Genomic DNA, 14,448 nt, shown 5'->3' with positions numbered 1-14,448 from the left:
GGAAGCGCGTGGGGGCCATTCCCAGGCTGTGGGCAAAGCGGGAGAGAATGGGATCCCGGCGCCGCAGGAGAGGCCAGCGGAGGAGAGGGGTGTGGGGAGCGCAGGCGCTGAGAGGGGGGGTGCGGGAGGCGGGGCCTGGGGCTGGGCGGGCAGGGGGCGGAGCCCAGGTGGTGTTGGTACACAAAGACCAAGTACCCCAGCCGCGCCCCGCCCCCTGACGCGTCCGCGGGGAGCCGCTATAATCCGCGTTCTTCCGGCTGCTCTAGTCCGCGCCACGCCGCCGCCCCGGAGTACAGATCTTGCATCGTCGCCCGCAGCCTGACCGCGCGTTCCCTCACACTCGCGCCTTTCCCTTGGCATAGCGGACGCCGGAGGATCGGGGCGGCAATTTGCCATTTACTTTTTAAATTAAAATTATTATTTTTGCCTGTTGGATTTGGGGGAGGGATTTTTTTTATTTGCTATTATTTTATACGATTTTTGTTTGACTGAAACAAACCCTCCGGGGACGTTTCCGTGAGGTTTCGGGATACAGGAGCGGAGACTACCGAGGTAAGGTGCGTGGGGGAGTCTGCGTCGAGGGCGCGGGGCCCGGGTGGGAGTGGGGGAGGGGCCCGGGAGGGGCCGCGGCGGGAAAGCGGCGCGGGGCCCGTTTTCCCCTGGGTCGGGCGGGCGGGTGAGCTCGGTAAGCCGGGATTGCGGCTCAGGGGTCCCCGGCCGCGGGGCCGCGGGGCCGCGGGTGGGGGAGAGTGGTGGTGCGGGACGTGTGCCCACCCGGTGCGGGGCTATATCTTTCCTTTAGGGGGGAGGGGAGTCAATCCCGCCCGGCCCGCGGCTCCGCTGCGGCAAGTCTTGTGACTTGATTTGCATTCATACACATACACACAAAAATTAAGTCCAGAGGTGCGGGAATCGGGAAGCTGGCAGAGAGGTGGGCTCGGCATTTAGTCGAGCGGGGACGTTTGACAATCGACGATGGATGTTGCATCAGTTCCTTTCCGGGTAGAGGAGGGGCGGGCTGGGCAAAGCGCTGCCGGCCAAATGCCTATGGACGGGCGCGATCGAGGGTACGGGAGAGCGCGTGTAAACAAACCCGGGGTTCCCGGGAGAGGAGGAGTGGTGTCAGCCCTCCCCGCCGCCTCCGGGGTCCTCCGTGTGCCGCAGAGGCTCGTCCCCATCCGGGGGGTGCTGGGCTGGGCTGAACGGACAGGCTTGGGGTGTTTGTTGCTTGCTCCCCTGGCTGGAGAGGCCGTGCGCGTTGGAGTGCATGCCTACCGACCCGCGCCCGGGCGGGATGTGTGCCCTGCGTGCGTGCCTGTGCATGATCGGGGCCCGCTGCGGGGGAGCGAAACAGCCCCCGACAGTCCTCACCCCCCCGCCATCCTCGGGACACTGGAGAGGGTGAAGTGCTCGGGCCCGCCGGCGAAGGGGCCTCGGCGGGCGGGCGGGCGAGCGGCGCAGCGCCGCGGTGGGATCATCTTTGTTCTCGCTGCCCCGCAGTCTGTACTTTTCCGCCCCTCGGCGCGCCCCCGCCCCTCGCGCTCGGCTGGTACTTTTCCACTCGCCTGGCCGGGGATGAATCAGCCGCGCTGCGCCGCCCGGCTGCGTCACGTGATCGGGGGCGGGCGGGCGCTGCGGTGCTAATGCGCCGCCCCTACCTTCCCAGGCAGCCAACCTCGCGAGCCGGTGCACAGTCAAGGACAAAAGGCGCTCGGCGCTGCCGGTGCTCATCAACATGAAGAAGACCGAAATGGGAAGGTTCAGTATTTCCCCCGATGAGGACAGCAGCAGCTACAGTTCCAACAGCGACTTCAACTACTCCTACCCCACCAAGCAAGCTGCTCTGAAAAGGTGGGAGAAGTTGGTGCACCGGGCGGGGCGGGGCGGTTAGCCTGGAGTTATCACTGTGTTACTGCAGTGACAGTGTCCCCTGAAAGACCTGCCATGTGCGACAACTCGTGAATGTTTCCACATTAACTAAAGGAGTTGTGACAAGACTGGAGGGGGGGGAATATTTCCCATTAAGGAAGCATAATTTATATCTTAGATGATTTGTACTAATTATAAAGATCATTTATATATCTGTCAATCAAATTACAATTGTATATGTGCATATGTATGTTTTTGCAGCCATTATGCAGATGTAGATCCTGAAAACCAGAACTTTTTACTTGAATCGAATTTGGGGAAGAAGAAGTATGAAACAGACTTTGTAAGTTAATAATTTGTGTGTGTGTGTATGTGTGGCTTTATGGAGTAAAAGCATAGTTTTACTTTGAGATTTCAAATCTGACTTACCCAAAGCTGGTTTTCTCCATTTAATTATTGTTATATGTTTGGTTATCGTTTTCCCTCTGTATAGCATCCAGGTACTACTTCCTTTGGAATGTCAGTATTTAATCTGAGCAATGCGATTGTGGGCAGTGGAATCCTTGGGCTTTCTTATGCCATGGCTAATACTGGAATTGCTCTTTTTATGTAAGTATGTGTAAGTAGTGAGTCTCCTGTGCAGGGCAGTTAATATGATAAAAACATTTTGGCTCCAGAAACTGAATTTACAGTTCAAATAGTTAAGTTAAAAATTAATTTGTTAAAAAGTATGAGGAACCCCAACTCTCTTTATTCTGTTACCTATTGTACAGTATCAAGAAAGCCAGTTAACTAGAAAAAAAAAATAGAACATTTAAAACTGACAAATTGAACCCAAAGTCTCTTAATTAAAAATGGAAACAGGTCTGTCAGATACCGGATAGTAAAAAAGACAATTGGTAAATACAGGGTAACTATAAATTTGTTCCAGTTAAACAGAAGCCAAAATAAGTGAAGTGCCCATGGCCCCTTGTGTGCATAAGGAAAAGAAAATTCTGAATGTAGAAGGTGTGGTGATGTTTACCTAGCCTGGAATACATTTGTTTCAGGACGCTGAAAAGTATTTCATGTGTGTGTTTTTTTTTTTTTCTTTAATGTTTTTTCCAGATCCGTCATTGCCAAATGAATATTTTAATGAGTACCTGCTTTTAAATGTTTTCCTCCTCAGTTACTCAGTTAGAATTAGCTATTCCTTTGCTTTCCAGCATAAATGCCTGCGTAGTTTGGGAGGTACAGAAGATTTCAGAGAAGGCCTTGTTATTATCTGGGGCTCCTTGACCCTTGGAGAATGTAACTGAAAACTGTGGTTCTTAGTTCCAGGGAAAAAAAGCACAAAAAGGCACAAAAGTGCACGCAAGTTGGAGCATGCATATTTTTCAGTGCATATGCATGTTTTTCATGCATGTTTTTAGTGGGCCATAGCCACTAAGTGCCTATGGACTCCTGACTAAAAGCAATTTTTGTGGAGGCCCCTGTCTCATCACCTTAATGTTTTTGTCACATAAATGGGGAAGCCACACATAGCATGTAACTGTCCATTTGTGACAGATGTGTTTTTAGTTAGCAGACTGATGCCTTGAAGTTATTTTCTCCAGCACAGTAGAATGTTCATGAAAAGAAAAGCAGACCTTTGCAAAGCCCTGCTCTGAAATTCCACACTGAGGTTTAAGCCCAGCTTTGAGAATTAAAGGCAGGATTCAGTGGGGCTTGCTTAATTAGAATGAGGCATTTTGAAACCTGGCCAAGGTGAAGGATCAGGAATATACATAAAAAAGATCCTAGAATTTTGAAGTTTATAGTGGGAAGTTTGAATGGTATCATAGTTAAATATTTGGAACCCTTCCTAACTCTTTGTATAAAAACTGGAGGGAGTTTTTAAAATGCTACCAATATAGCTATAGTACAGAATTTGAGATAAAGTGACAACTCTGTTTCATAAGTGAAAGCAAAATTCTGATGTTACCCTTGAACTTTTGGAATTCTATTTTAATAGGAGCTTATGTGTTTGATTAACCATTTTAATAAATGGCTAAATGATATCAAGATTGTGTGAGTTTTTATTCCTCGGTGTTTACACAGTACTTAGAGATCAAGAAGTAAATGGGCCATACATAGCTGTTATGGTTCACTTAAAACAACTCTGCTGACCTTTTTAAGTCGAATCATTCTTAGGTTGAACGTAACATCAAATAATGTGAGGTCCATTTGTCCCTCATTGTCTCAGTGGAAGACATAAAAGGGCTTAATTCTTTTTAATTAAATCAACATCTCTCAAGTTGCAGATGACGCTAATAGGGTCACGGTAGAACTGAGACCCCATAGTGTTCCAGCATTTGAATGGTAGTTTAATGTCAGGTCCCTATCTTTAACTCCTAGGCAGCAATTTCTTTGCCAGCACTTTATATATTGTGTGCAGTTTGCCCATATAGAGTCAAAACTCACTTGACTTGTCTTGTTGGCAGGATTTTTTTTTTTTTTTAAGTTTTCCTGATTTTTTTTTTTTTTCCCTTCCACACTCCTTTGAGGGCCCCTGCTTCCTAGCTTGGATGTTTTATTTCTTAAAAATAAAAATCCCTGTCTTTCTTTGCCTGGGCAGAAAGAAAATGAATCTGGAATGAGAAAACCTATAGCATAACAAATACTAAGTGGCTTTGGGGTAGCTTCAGTCCTTCCCTAAACCCTGTTTTTTCCACCGCTGTCATCTAATCCAAGTTCAAGAGTCAAGAGGAGACCTCTTAAAGAAATTGATAGTGTACTTGTTCCAGCACAGACACTGTGAACTTTGCATCAATGCTCAGCCTGTATCCCTCACCATGGATGTGGTGTAGTATAGCATCACATCAGTTATTTCTCTGACTTGGCTCACTTAGTAAAGTTTGTAGTGCCTGAATTTAAACTGTTAGCATCATTTCCTCCTTCTCATTACTCCTTATCTACAATCCATGTGGTTTCATGGCTTTTCCTGAACCTGTCTCAGTTGAATTTCACAAAAGTCTTGGCTGGCTTTAATAAAAAGTTTCATCAAGATTTTACAGATAAAGGGAACGATTAAAATGTAGAGAAGTGGCAGGCATACAGCTAAAGTACTATGATGCCAAAATTAAGAATACAAGTCTCATACCACTGGGACTTTGGGCTTTCCAGTACCTCCTGCTGGAAAAGTGTACACATTTGTTCTTAGTTCTGTGGACTGTCACCTAAGACCTGTAACTTTTAGTATCAGGCAAGAGATGATGTAATCCAGCTAGCAGGAAAGGGGGCTACCAGTTCTTGAGGACATTTTGACCCAAATAAGACAAGTTCCGTATTTAATGTTATTTAAAAGAAGCAAAAAGTTGTCTTTAAATGTATAGTCCTGTTTGTTGATAATCTTATGACTTTTCCTTTTCTTATCAGAATTCTCTTGACATTCGTGTCAATATTTTCCCTGTATTCGGTTCATCTCCTTTTGAAGACTGCCAATGAAGGAGGTAGGGTAGCATTCTTGACTTTTTTTGTTTTTTCCCTAAAGTTAACTTCTACCTATCGTTATTTTTCTTCCTCTTATAACGTACTTGTTTCATGCTTCTGTGTTTCTCACATTGTAGGGTCTTTATTGTATGAACAACTGGGATATAAGGCATTTGGACTGGTTGGGAAGCTAGCAGCCTCTGGATCGATTACTATGCAGAACATTGGAGGTAAGAACTTTTGAAAGGTGATGTGGGTAGACTGTTTGTTCATTGTGTAGCACAGAGTGGTGACACATGAGTTTCAGTGTCACATGGCACATTTTGCACTTGTAATGGTATAATTTTGTTTTCCTCCAGCTATGTCAAGCTACCTCTTCATAGTGAAATATGAGTTACCTTTGGTGATCAAGGCATTAATGAACATTGAAGATACAACTGGGTAGGTGCTAAGTAAGGTTACTCCTAAAAAAATTACAGCCTAAAATGGTTTATATGCAACTTTTATCAAAGTTGCATGTAAAATGATCAATAAATTACCCATAAATGTTCCTGTTGAAACTGACCAAGAAGTCCCTTGTATACTGATGTGATTTTTTATAATGAAAGGGCCAGAGATATTAGCAAGCTCTGTAACTTTGGATAGCTAACATATAACCTGTGTGTGAAACAGGTTTTCTAGAGCTGTTGAACAAAGATCCTCTCCCCCGCACAACCTAAGACCTGAAGCACTGTATTACATTGAACTTAATGTAGCTGGGTGTAGTGGTGCACACCTGTAATCACAGCACTTGGGAGGCAGAGGCAGGAAGATTAAGCATTCAAGACCAGTCTGGGCTGTGTGTATGTGTGCGTGTGGAGAGAGAGAGAGACCCTGTCTCAAAAAAACAAAAATAATAACAAAAACCCCTAATGTATTTAATGTGGAATATCAGACAATGTATGACCATGCTGAAAAACCTTATTCTTTCTAGTAAAGTTAGCCTTCCTGGTGACTACTAGCAGGTTTTTATCTAAAGTAAACACAGTGGGCTAATTTACTTTCCAAATTATGTGTAGCTTGTTACCTCAGAATAGAGATGTGTGGTTATCTCTGCTGTGACTTGGTAGTTCATTAGACCGGTCTTTAAATATTAGTTTTCTGTGGGATCCTGTTGCTGAAGTGAGTTGTTGGGAATTAGTAGCTGGAACTGGAAAATAATGATTTAAAATAGAGAAGAGTTCTTGATATATAAAAAGGAAAAGACGTGTTCACAACTCTTATGGAATATAAGTGATACTTTCTGTAAGCTCAGAAAGGATCTTCTATTTCTGGAGTCAAGGTGGGTCAAGGTGTCAAAACATAACTCTGAAAACTTAGAATAAATCCTGATTTGGGTAGGGGGATTGGGTTTTGGGGAGCAGTTGTTTGGGGTTTTTTGCCTACACATTTTAACCTTGAGTATGAAAAAAAAATTTCCTTACTGAAATGTTTAATTAGTATATTTGCTTAACAAATGCCTGAAAAAAACTCACCTTTTAAAATTCCCTTGTTTTCAGCATTTACAGACTATAAGCTTAAAGCTGTAACTAAATCAGTGTATGATTTTTCTCAAAGTGCTTAAAGATAAGCTTCCTGGCTTCACAAAGCAGCACTGTTCCCAACATTACTATCAGGCCTTTAAGAAGCATTTTATGTTATGAATCAGCTGGCAGTTTTCCCAGAGCAAATAGTGGGACAAAAGTTATACTGTTTATACCCCATTTCTAACCTGAGTGAATACTCATCAAGCATACAAAATTAAGAAGTTACTTCTGTCTTGAATAAGAGGTCGTTTTTCTAAAACTGTGCCCTTTTTTGTATTTATTTTTATGATATTTCTATTTTTAAAAAAAGTCCTATTTGAAGGTGTATATTCTGTAGCTAGCTTTGGCTTTGACCTTGCTTCTCTCTTCTTTAATTCAGATTGTGGTATCTAAATGGGGACTATTTGGTTCTGCTGGTGTCGTTGGTGCTCATTCTTCCTTTGTCGCTGCTGAGAAATTTAGGTGAGCAAACCCATTTCTGAAGACAATTGAAGCTGGGCGCTCCTGGCTCAAGTCTGTAATTCTAGCTAATCAGGAGGATTGCAGTTTAAAGCCAGCCCCCAACAAATAGTTCATGAGACTCTATCTCAAAAAAACCCTTCACAAAAAAGGACAGGTGGAGGAGTGGCTCAGGGTGCAGGCCCTGAGTTCAAACCCCAGCATCACCAAAAAAAAAAAAGGACAAGTAATAGGAACCTCTCACAAGCTAGTTGACTTTTTCTTACTAAGAAATACTGACAGCTAAGTACAAGACCTATTATTTCAGAATCCTAGCAGGGTAACTCCCTGTGGATCAGGCTGCTTCATTTAATTCTAATTTCTTATGCCTTGCAAACAACAACATGGAGTGATCGTTTTTGCTGTTATTTTGGTTATAACAAGTATACATCTTAGTATATCAGAATTTAGAATTTTGTATGGTACCTGCCACACTTTAGTGCCTAAAGTCTTCGTAGCAGAACTGAGTTATTCAGTGGAGAAAATATATTGCTCTCCCTAATCTTACTTCATTTAACTAATACTGCTTTTCCCCTTAGGATATTTGGGATACACCAGTGGCCTTTCCTTGTTGTGTATGATGTTCTTTCTCATTGTGGTAGGTATAGTTTTTATTTAGAAAACATCTTTTATAATCCCTCTTACACTGTGCAGTTTAACAAGTGCAAAATAATGTATTTTCAGGTAATTTGCAAGAAATTTCAGATCCCTTGTCCTGTGGAACTTGCTTTGGTAATTAATGAAACAATGAACAGCACCTTAACACAGCCAGCAGGTTTTGCAGTTGAATTGAATTTGAACATATCTGAAATCGAGTCTTGCAAACCACGTTATTTTATCTTCAATTCACAGGTAAGTAAACGCAATCTTTGTTTTCTCACAGGAAGATTTTAGGAAAGGAAAGATTTTAAAATAACTCCTTGGAAGTGAGGGGGGTGGGGAGGAAGATGGCCCAAGCAGTGTATACACATATGAATACATGTATGAACAATTTTTAAAAAGGAAATAAACAATGCCTACCAACTTAAAAACAATAAAATAACTTCTAAGGTAAAGGGGGGATGTTTAGCTAATAGTTGCTAAGCACTAATTAGGTGCAAGAACACATTCCAAAGTTAGGATATTGATCACACTTGGTGAGCCAATGAGAAGAATGGAGGCTAATTGTGCAAAGGAAACTAATTTTAGGTTTTGATTCTAAGATTATATGAAGCACAGCATAAAAACTGACAAGTGTTTATTACATCAGAATATTAAGTAGACTTTTACTTTTTTTTTTCCAGACTGTCTATGCTGTACCAATTCTGACGTTTTCATTTGTCTGTCACCCTGCTGTTCTTCCCATCTATGAAGAGCTGAAAGGGTACTTTTTTAAAACTGTTAAGTTCACTGGGAACAGGTTAGACGGCTGTTCTTACAACTGTCGCTAACTTAATTTGTTTTCTTCTGGATTCACATAGCCGCAGCCGTAGAAGGATGATGGACGTGTCCAGGATTTCATTCTTTGCTATGTTTCTCATGTATCTGCTTGCTGCTCTCTTCGGATACCTGACATTTTATGGTAAGTAACATGTAATTTTAAAATTATTGAAATGAAACTGACACTTTTCTAGTATAGTTTCCCCATTAAAAAAAAATCAGTTTGATTTGATATATTTCCCATTTGTGATAAGAAGTTGAATTACAATTTCCTGTAGGGTATTTAATCAGTAATTTCTAGAGTCCAGGTTGGAAAATACCTTTATCATTTGATGGCATATTTGTATGATGTCCTTGCCTCTTAAATTGGTCCTGCCTGTCTTTTCTGTCACCTTTCAACTGTGTAGCACATACACAAACTCAGCTAAGCCATGGGATTTAGCTATTTAGCTCCTGTTGTTTTTAATGGAGGTCATGTGGCTAAATCTTTAGCTGGTATTTAGAAAAACTGTCCTTCAATGTTATTTTAATTGCATTAGCCATAATTCCAAATAAATCTTATTAGCTTCTTAGTTTATAATCATTGTGAGTAGCTAATAATTTTAGTGCAGATTTCACTGTAAGTTAGATTTTCTGCGTGATCTCCAGAGAAAACTGCACACTGAGAGTTTTTTTTTTTTTTTTCTATCTTTCCCCATAGAACACGTTGAGTCAGAATTGCTTCATACCTACTCTTCTGTCATGAAGACTGATATTCTTCTTCTTATTGTCCGTTTGGCTGTGTTAGTGGCTGTCACCCTAACAGTACCCGTCGTGATTTTCCCAGTAAGTCATCACTTACTGTTTTGGTAGGAATGAGTGAAGATTTGTTAGGTTTCATCTTTTGGTAAAAGGGATACCTAGGAGAGCAATACCAAGTTGGTGGTTTTGCAGGGGCGAACCTACTGGAGGTAGCTACAACCAATGACAGCAAACAGTGATCTTTAAATGTTCAGATACTCAGAAAACAGAAGAGGGGGACAACCATTTTCTTATTAGGAGAGTTGCTGTTTTACATAAATTTCTTGTTATTTGGGAATTGTTTGCATTATTAATTAAAGCTGGATTTTTTTTTTTTTTAACTTTTTTTTTTTCCCCCAGATCCGGAGTTCTGTAACACACCTGCTTTGTGCAGCAAAAGATTTCAGTTGGTGGCGTCACAGTCTCATTACAGTGTCTATCTTGGCATTTACCAATTTGCTTGTCATCTTTGTCCCAACTATTAGGGATATCTTTGGTTTCATTGGTAAGTTTTGAGTCAAATGCCAGAGCTATTAAGGCTTTAAAGAGAAACAGTTTGTTGCATTCTCAATAAATGGTAAATGTTTTTTTACAGGTGCATCGGCAGCTGCTATGCTGATTTTTATTCTTCCATCTGCCTTCTATATCAAATTAGTGAAGAAAGAATCTATGAAATCCGTGCAGAAGATTGGGGTGAGTGAAGAATTATGACTCCAGAAACATCTGACTTGCATCATTGTAGTTTTGCTTTTAAGTTCTTAGCAGACATTTCAGCAATAATAAGCTTCACAGAGAGAAGATTGGGGAGGAGAGATGAGCAACAGCTTGCAATCTAATAAATTCTTTAGTTAATTGCAAGAAAGTTACTAGATGTTGTAGAGATGAAGTGTGCAGACCCCACTATTAACCTTTGCTCAACTAGGACTTTTTGGCCTGCCTGCTGTGTGATAGCACATAAATGGGCTTTGAGTGTACAAAAGACACAACGATAAGGTGTTCAGTGAAAGAATGAGACTGACGTCCTCAAAACCAGTTCTGGAGGACTTACTCTAAGGTGTAGTAAGGACTGATTACAAAGAGTTGATGGGCTAACCCATGCCGTAGAAGCCTGGTGGGGGAGATATTTAAGAAAACGACTACTTCTCAGGCATTTGTCACTGTCTTTCTATTTTGATTTAAAAGTGCTGGTTGTTTATAAACCAGCAATTGCCACCCTGTTTTACTCAAATTCACATAGTGCCAGTGATTAAAGAGTGAGGCAATGAATAAAGTTACTGTCTTAAAAGAGACCTGCTTTTTACTTAAGCTGCATTTTAGTATGACTTGGGGTTGATATTTGCGACTTAATTTTTTGCTCTTAAAAATTGAAAAAAAAAATTAATTCATTCAGCAAGAAAATTTCCTTTTGATACAAAGGGGATAAAAAATTTAAAGTTCAGAAGTCTTTGAAGGTATAGATATTTGCACTATAAATAATCCCTTGGTCACATAAGTGACCAAGGTAGACCTGCATAAAGTGTATTGTATAACATATAACTTCAGTCATCAGGAGCCTCTTTGAAAGCAGAGGAATGTGTAGCATTGATGCTTGGATCGCTGACACGTTTTCTCTGTGCTCCTTGCATTGCAGGCTATGTTTTTCCTGATGAGTGGCGTAGTGGTGATGATCGGAAGCATGGCATTGATTGTTTTGGATTGGGTACACGATGCCTTTGGAGGTGGCCATTAAACCACCACCGCTCACTCAAACTCCAGTAGTCCATCTGATGCCAGTGTTGAGTCAACTCTCAGCTACTCTGAAATTTCACCTAAGTTTTCAGTTCACTTCCTTTTGAGGTGCAGATTCCTCGCTGGTTCTTCTGAATGCAGAATAAGTGAACTTTTCTTTTCTTAATGTTTTTCAAAGAAACTTATCTGTATGTTAGGAATGGATGTTAACAACACAACCACGAGTCTCGGGTTAAGGGAAGTGACAATTTTATTCCATTCCAGAGAATGGACAGACTTAACTTTTATCAGGCCACATGTTTGGCTGTGTCATTGTTTATCTTGGATATTTTATGATTTTACTTGAATGTGCCTAATGGAACCATTTGATGTGAGAAACAGTTCTTCTTAATTTACAGCAAAGTACTGAAATAACCATTGAGAGAAACACTTTATTTTTTGTACCAAAAATACTTAAAGACCTCAGAAGCACTATTTTACTTTTAAGAAATTGCATTTTTTGAACTTTATCGGGAAACCGTTGTCAATAAATTCCACAAAATAATTTCGTTAGTATTTAAAAACAAAGATTAGTATTATGAAATGATTTGCCTTTTTTGTAGGCATTATAAGCCAAATACTTTTTTACCCAAAATAATTTTTAGAGACAATGTAGTGAAAAATTGTACTATGAATTAGGAGCATAGATTTTTCCATTCAAACTTCATTTAAAGGATAATTGATTACCACTATTCCAAATCAGGTTGAAATCTGTTCGTTGCTTCTCTTCTCTATCCCCAAATAATTTGGTTCATCCAAACTGAAATGTTTAGGTCATCAGCCTACTTGAATGGAAAATGATGCAGATATTTCTGTGGGAAATAAAATAACTGATTTTGAGGTACCAAATAGTGCAATTGAGTAAAACAGGGTTTATTCAGTTGCATCTGTCTCCAGAGTTGTATTGACAGCTCTGGGTCTCATTTTTTTTGGGCCAGCCCTTTTTAAAATATTGCTTCCAGCAGTGAAAAGTGGGCATTTAATGGCAAATGGCCAAATATCCAGAGAGTACAACATTTCACAATGCTCATCTACTGGAAGTGTGATTTACTTGACATTGTACAGCTTAGTTGTGTATGTGTTTCGTCTACAGTAGAGGTCTTATACATAGGTTACACCCATATTTGATATAATACAAGTTCTCATCCAGGCCACTGGGTTTCCCATGCAGTAAGCTTTTTTAAAAACTCAAAAGTGCACTGGATTGTCATCTCATTCACGTACAATGCAGAATTATTTGTTTACATCCAACAAATGATTAGTTAGGGAATACAGTGGAACTTGGTTGTACGTGGTGGTTTTGGTCCAACTGCATGTTCACCCTTCCATTTCAGTTCCAGTTACAAGTGAAACCATTTGAAACGGCTTTAGAGCACATTTATCGTACGTTATGGTGTATGGTGAATATATTAAGTAATGTGGTACTTTGCTCATCAGGCATAATGTCTAAAATCTAATATGCATAATTCCATTAAATGGTCGAGGGAAGCAAATGATGGAATCAATTGGTTATATCTGGCTCTTAGGTCTTTATGGTGAACTAAAGGTTTTTAGTTTTAGGCAAGGGCCAGAAATGTGGCAGACATGGTTTTTGTTACACATTCTTGTATCATATGTGACTAAATTTACAGACAAAATGTGTCTGTAATTGAAGACCCTTACACAACTGGAAGACGTCTTGTAGTGCTACATTGAGTGAACCCAATGGTTTATTTTTATTTCTACAAAGATTAATTGGAGACCATCTAGAAATAGAAAGGCAGTGAGAAGACAATTCTACAGCACTGCTTTCATCCATTCGAATCCTGAATCTCACCTTTCATTCAGACCAAGAATTTGACACTTCTGCTTGAATTCCTGGAAAGAGTTCCTGAAGAGACCTGCCAGAGAAGAGGAGGAAAAAAAAAAGTTTTCTGCAGTTCACATCCTTTTGTATGGAAGAAGGTACCATGGCAACCAGGAAGAATGGAGAAAAAGAAATCCTCTCACAGCAAATGAATGTGGGAGGTCCCCCTAACCTCTGGCTATTTGAGGTTCAAAATCAACTCCTAGGGTAAATTTCAATGCATGATATGGAGCTACCTTGTCTGCCTTGAGGTTCCTAAACAGTGAATCCCCGTTCATGAGCAGTCTTCAGTATTAAAACCACTGTCTCGTCACCTCATTTTGCATTACTGTCTTCCGTGGATGTTTCAGTTACAACTGTAATGTTATTTATAGAACAGCATTAATCCATTAAAGCTAACCTATTTTTCAATATTTATGATAATCTATGTACATACATTGTCTGTCCATATGTATTTGTAAATAGGTTGTATATAATGTCAGGACTGGGTCTTGGGTTCAAGTGTATATATTCCTGTAAGTTTCTTAACTGCATTTTGATGAATTCACATATGTCTCCAAAAGTACCTATGCAGAGAATTCAGTATATAAGAAAAATAACACTGTGTACAAACACTAAACATTTAAAAATACTTGTTTATATTTGCAATAAACTGGTTGAACATTGAATTTTTTTCATGAAAACTTGGTGCCAGTTCAGATCTCTTATTTCAATTTTAAATAAGGTCTAAATTTTCAAAATGCAGTAGTTGTCAAAATGTGATCTCTAATGAAATCAAATGTGACCTAGTGTGTTAAAAGACCTTGGTGAACTTGGGTATGTTAGCTTGCTGTGTATATAGTATAAATATCCCCACTGTACTGTTAGAGGCCAACAATTCCAGTGTGGCTTGTTGGCAAGGAGTGCTACACCAGTTTCAATGAAACAATGTAATGTTTTAACTGAACTAAAATAAATACATGCTTAATCCTGAGGAGTGGTATTTTCTCTGAGGTGAGCAGTGTCTAGTGCAAGGACAGCCCCTGGCACTTGGTCAGGTCCACACGAGCTAGTGATTATAGTGAAAAAGCCAAGAAAGAGAAAACACGTTTGGTGTACTTGTTAAATTCCTAAAGGTTCCAAGTTTACAAAGTGACAATGGGAAGTCATGTTGGGTTGAAGAGATGCTAAAAGGCATCACAATGGGGTTGTGCTGAGTGTGCTGGGATGGTTTGATTGTGTAGGCTAGCTGAAGGGCAGCTCGGAATCCCTTAT

At 40.6% G+C, this 14,448-nt stretch overlaps 1 protein-coding gene across 3 annotated transcripts; it reads left to right on the top strand.

Moving 5' to 3' along the window:
* The first annotated feature begins 246 nt into the window (after window positions 1-246).
* Window positions 247-14,167, top strand: Slc38a2 (solute carrier family 38 member 2). Of its 3 annotated transcripts, none has more exons than XM_020180468.2 (16): window positions 247-552; window positions 1,667-1,851; window positions 2,131-2,212; window positions 2,363-2,478; window positions 5,266-5,339; window positions 5,457-5,549; window positions 5,679-5,760; window positions 7,264-7,346; window positions 7,922-7,980; window positions 8,067-8,234; window positions 8,666-8,745; window positions 8,843-8,943; window positions 9,502-9,626; window positions 9,942-10,086; window positions 10,177-10,274; window positions 11,212-14,167. In XM_020180468.2, the coding sequence occupies exons 2-16, from the start codon at window positions 1,736-1,738 to the stop codon at window positions 11,308-11,310; spliced, it is 1,521 nt and encodes a 506-aa protein (XP_020036057.1). In that variant the 5' UTR covers window positions 247-552; window positions 1,667-1,735; the 3' UTR covers window positions 11,311-14,167. The 3 variants fall into 3 exon arrangements, with proteins under 3 accessions (XP_020036057.1, XP_020036058.1, XP_020036059.1); XM_020180469.2 differs by having other exon boundaries at window positions 247-557; XM_020180470.2 differs by lacking the exons at window positions 247-552; window positions 2,363-2,478 and having other exon boundaries at window positions 1,692-1,851.
* The last annotated feature ends 281 nt before the right edge of the window (window positions 14,168-14,448 follow it).

The sequence above is a fragment of the Castor canadensis genome, chromosome 8 (genome assembly GCF_047511655.1).
Source record: "Castor canadensis chromosome 8, mCasCan1.hap1v2, whole genome shotgun sequence".
Classification (NCBI taxonomy): domain Eukaryota; kingdom Metazoa; phylum Chordata; class Mammalia; order Rodentia; family Castoridae; genus Castor; species Castor canadensis.
Note: the sequence above shows the minus strand (reverse complement) of the source record. Positions and strands in the feature narration are given on the sequence as shown.

Bases quoted from the DNA above. Each gene is read 5' to 3' on its own strand.
- Slc38a2 (XM_020180468.2), top strand. From the start codon at position 1,736: ATGAAGAAGACCGAAATGGGAAGGTTCAGTATTTCCCCCGATGAGGAC. The intron at 9,627-9,941 runs GTAAGTCATCAC...TTTTTCCCCCAG, and splicing joins TACCCGTCGTGATTTTCCCA to ATCCGGAGTTCTGTAACACA. The intron at 10,087-10,176 runs GTAAGTTTTGAG...GTTTTTTTACAG, and splicing joins GGATATCTTTGGTTTCATTG to GTGCATCGGCAGCTGCTATG.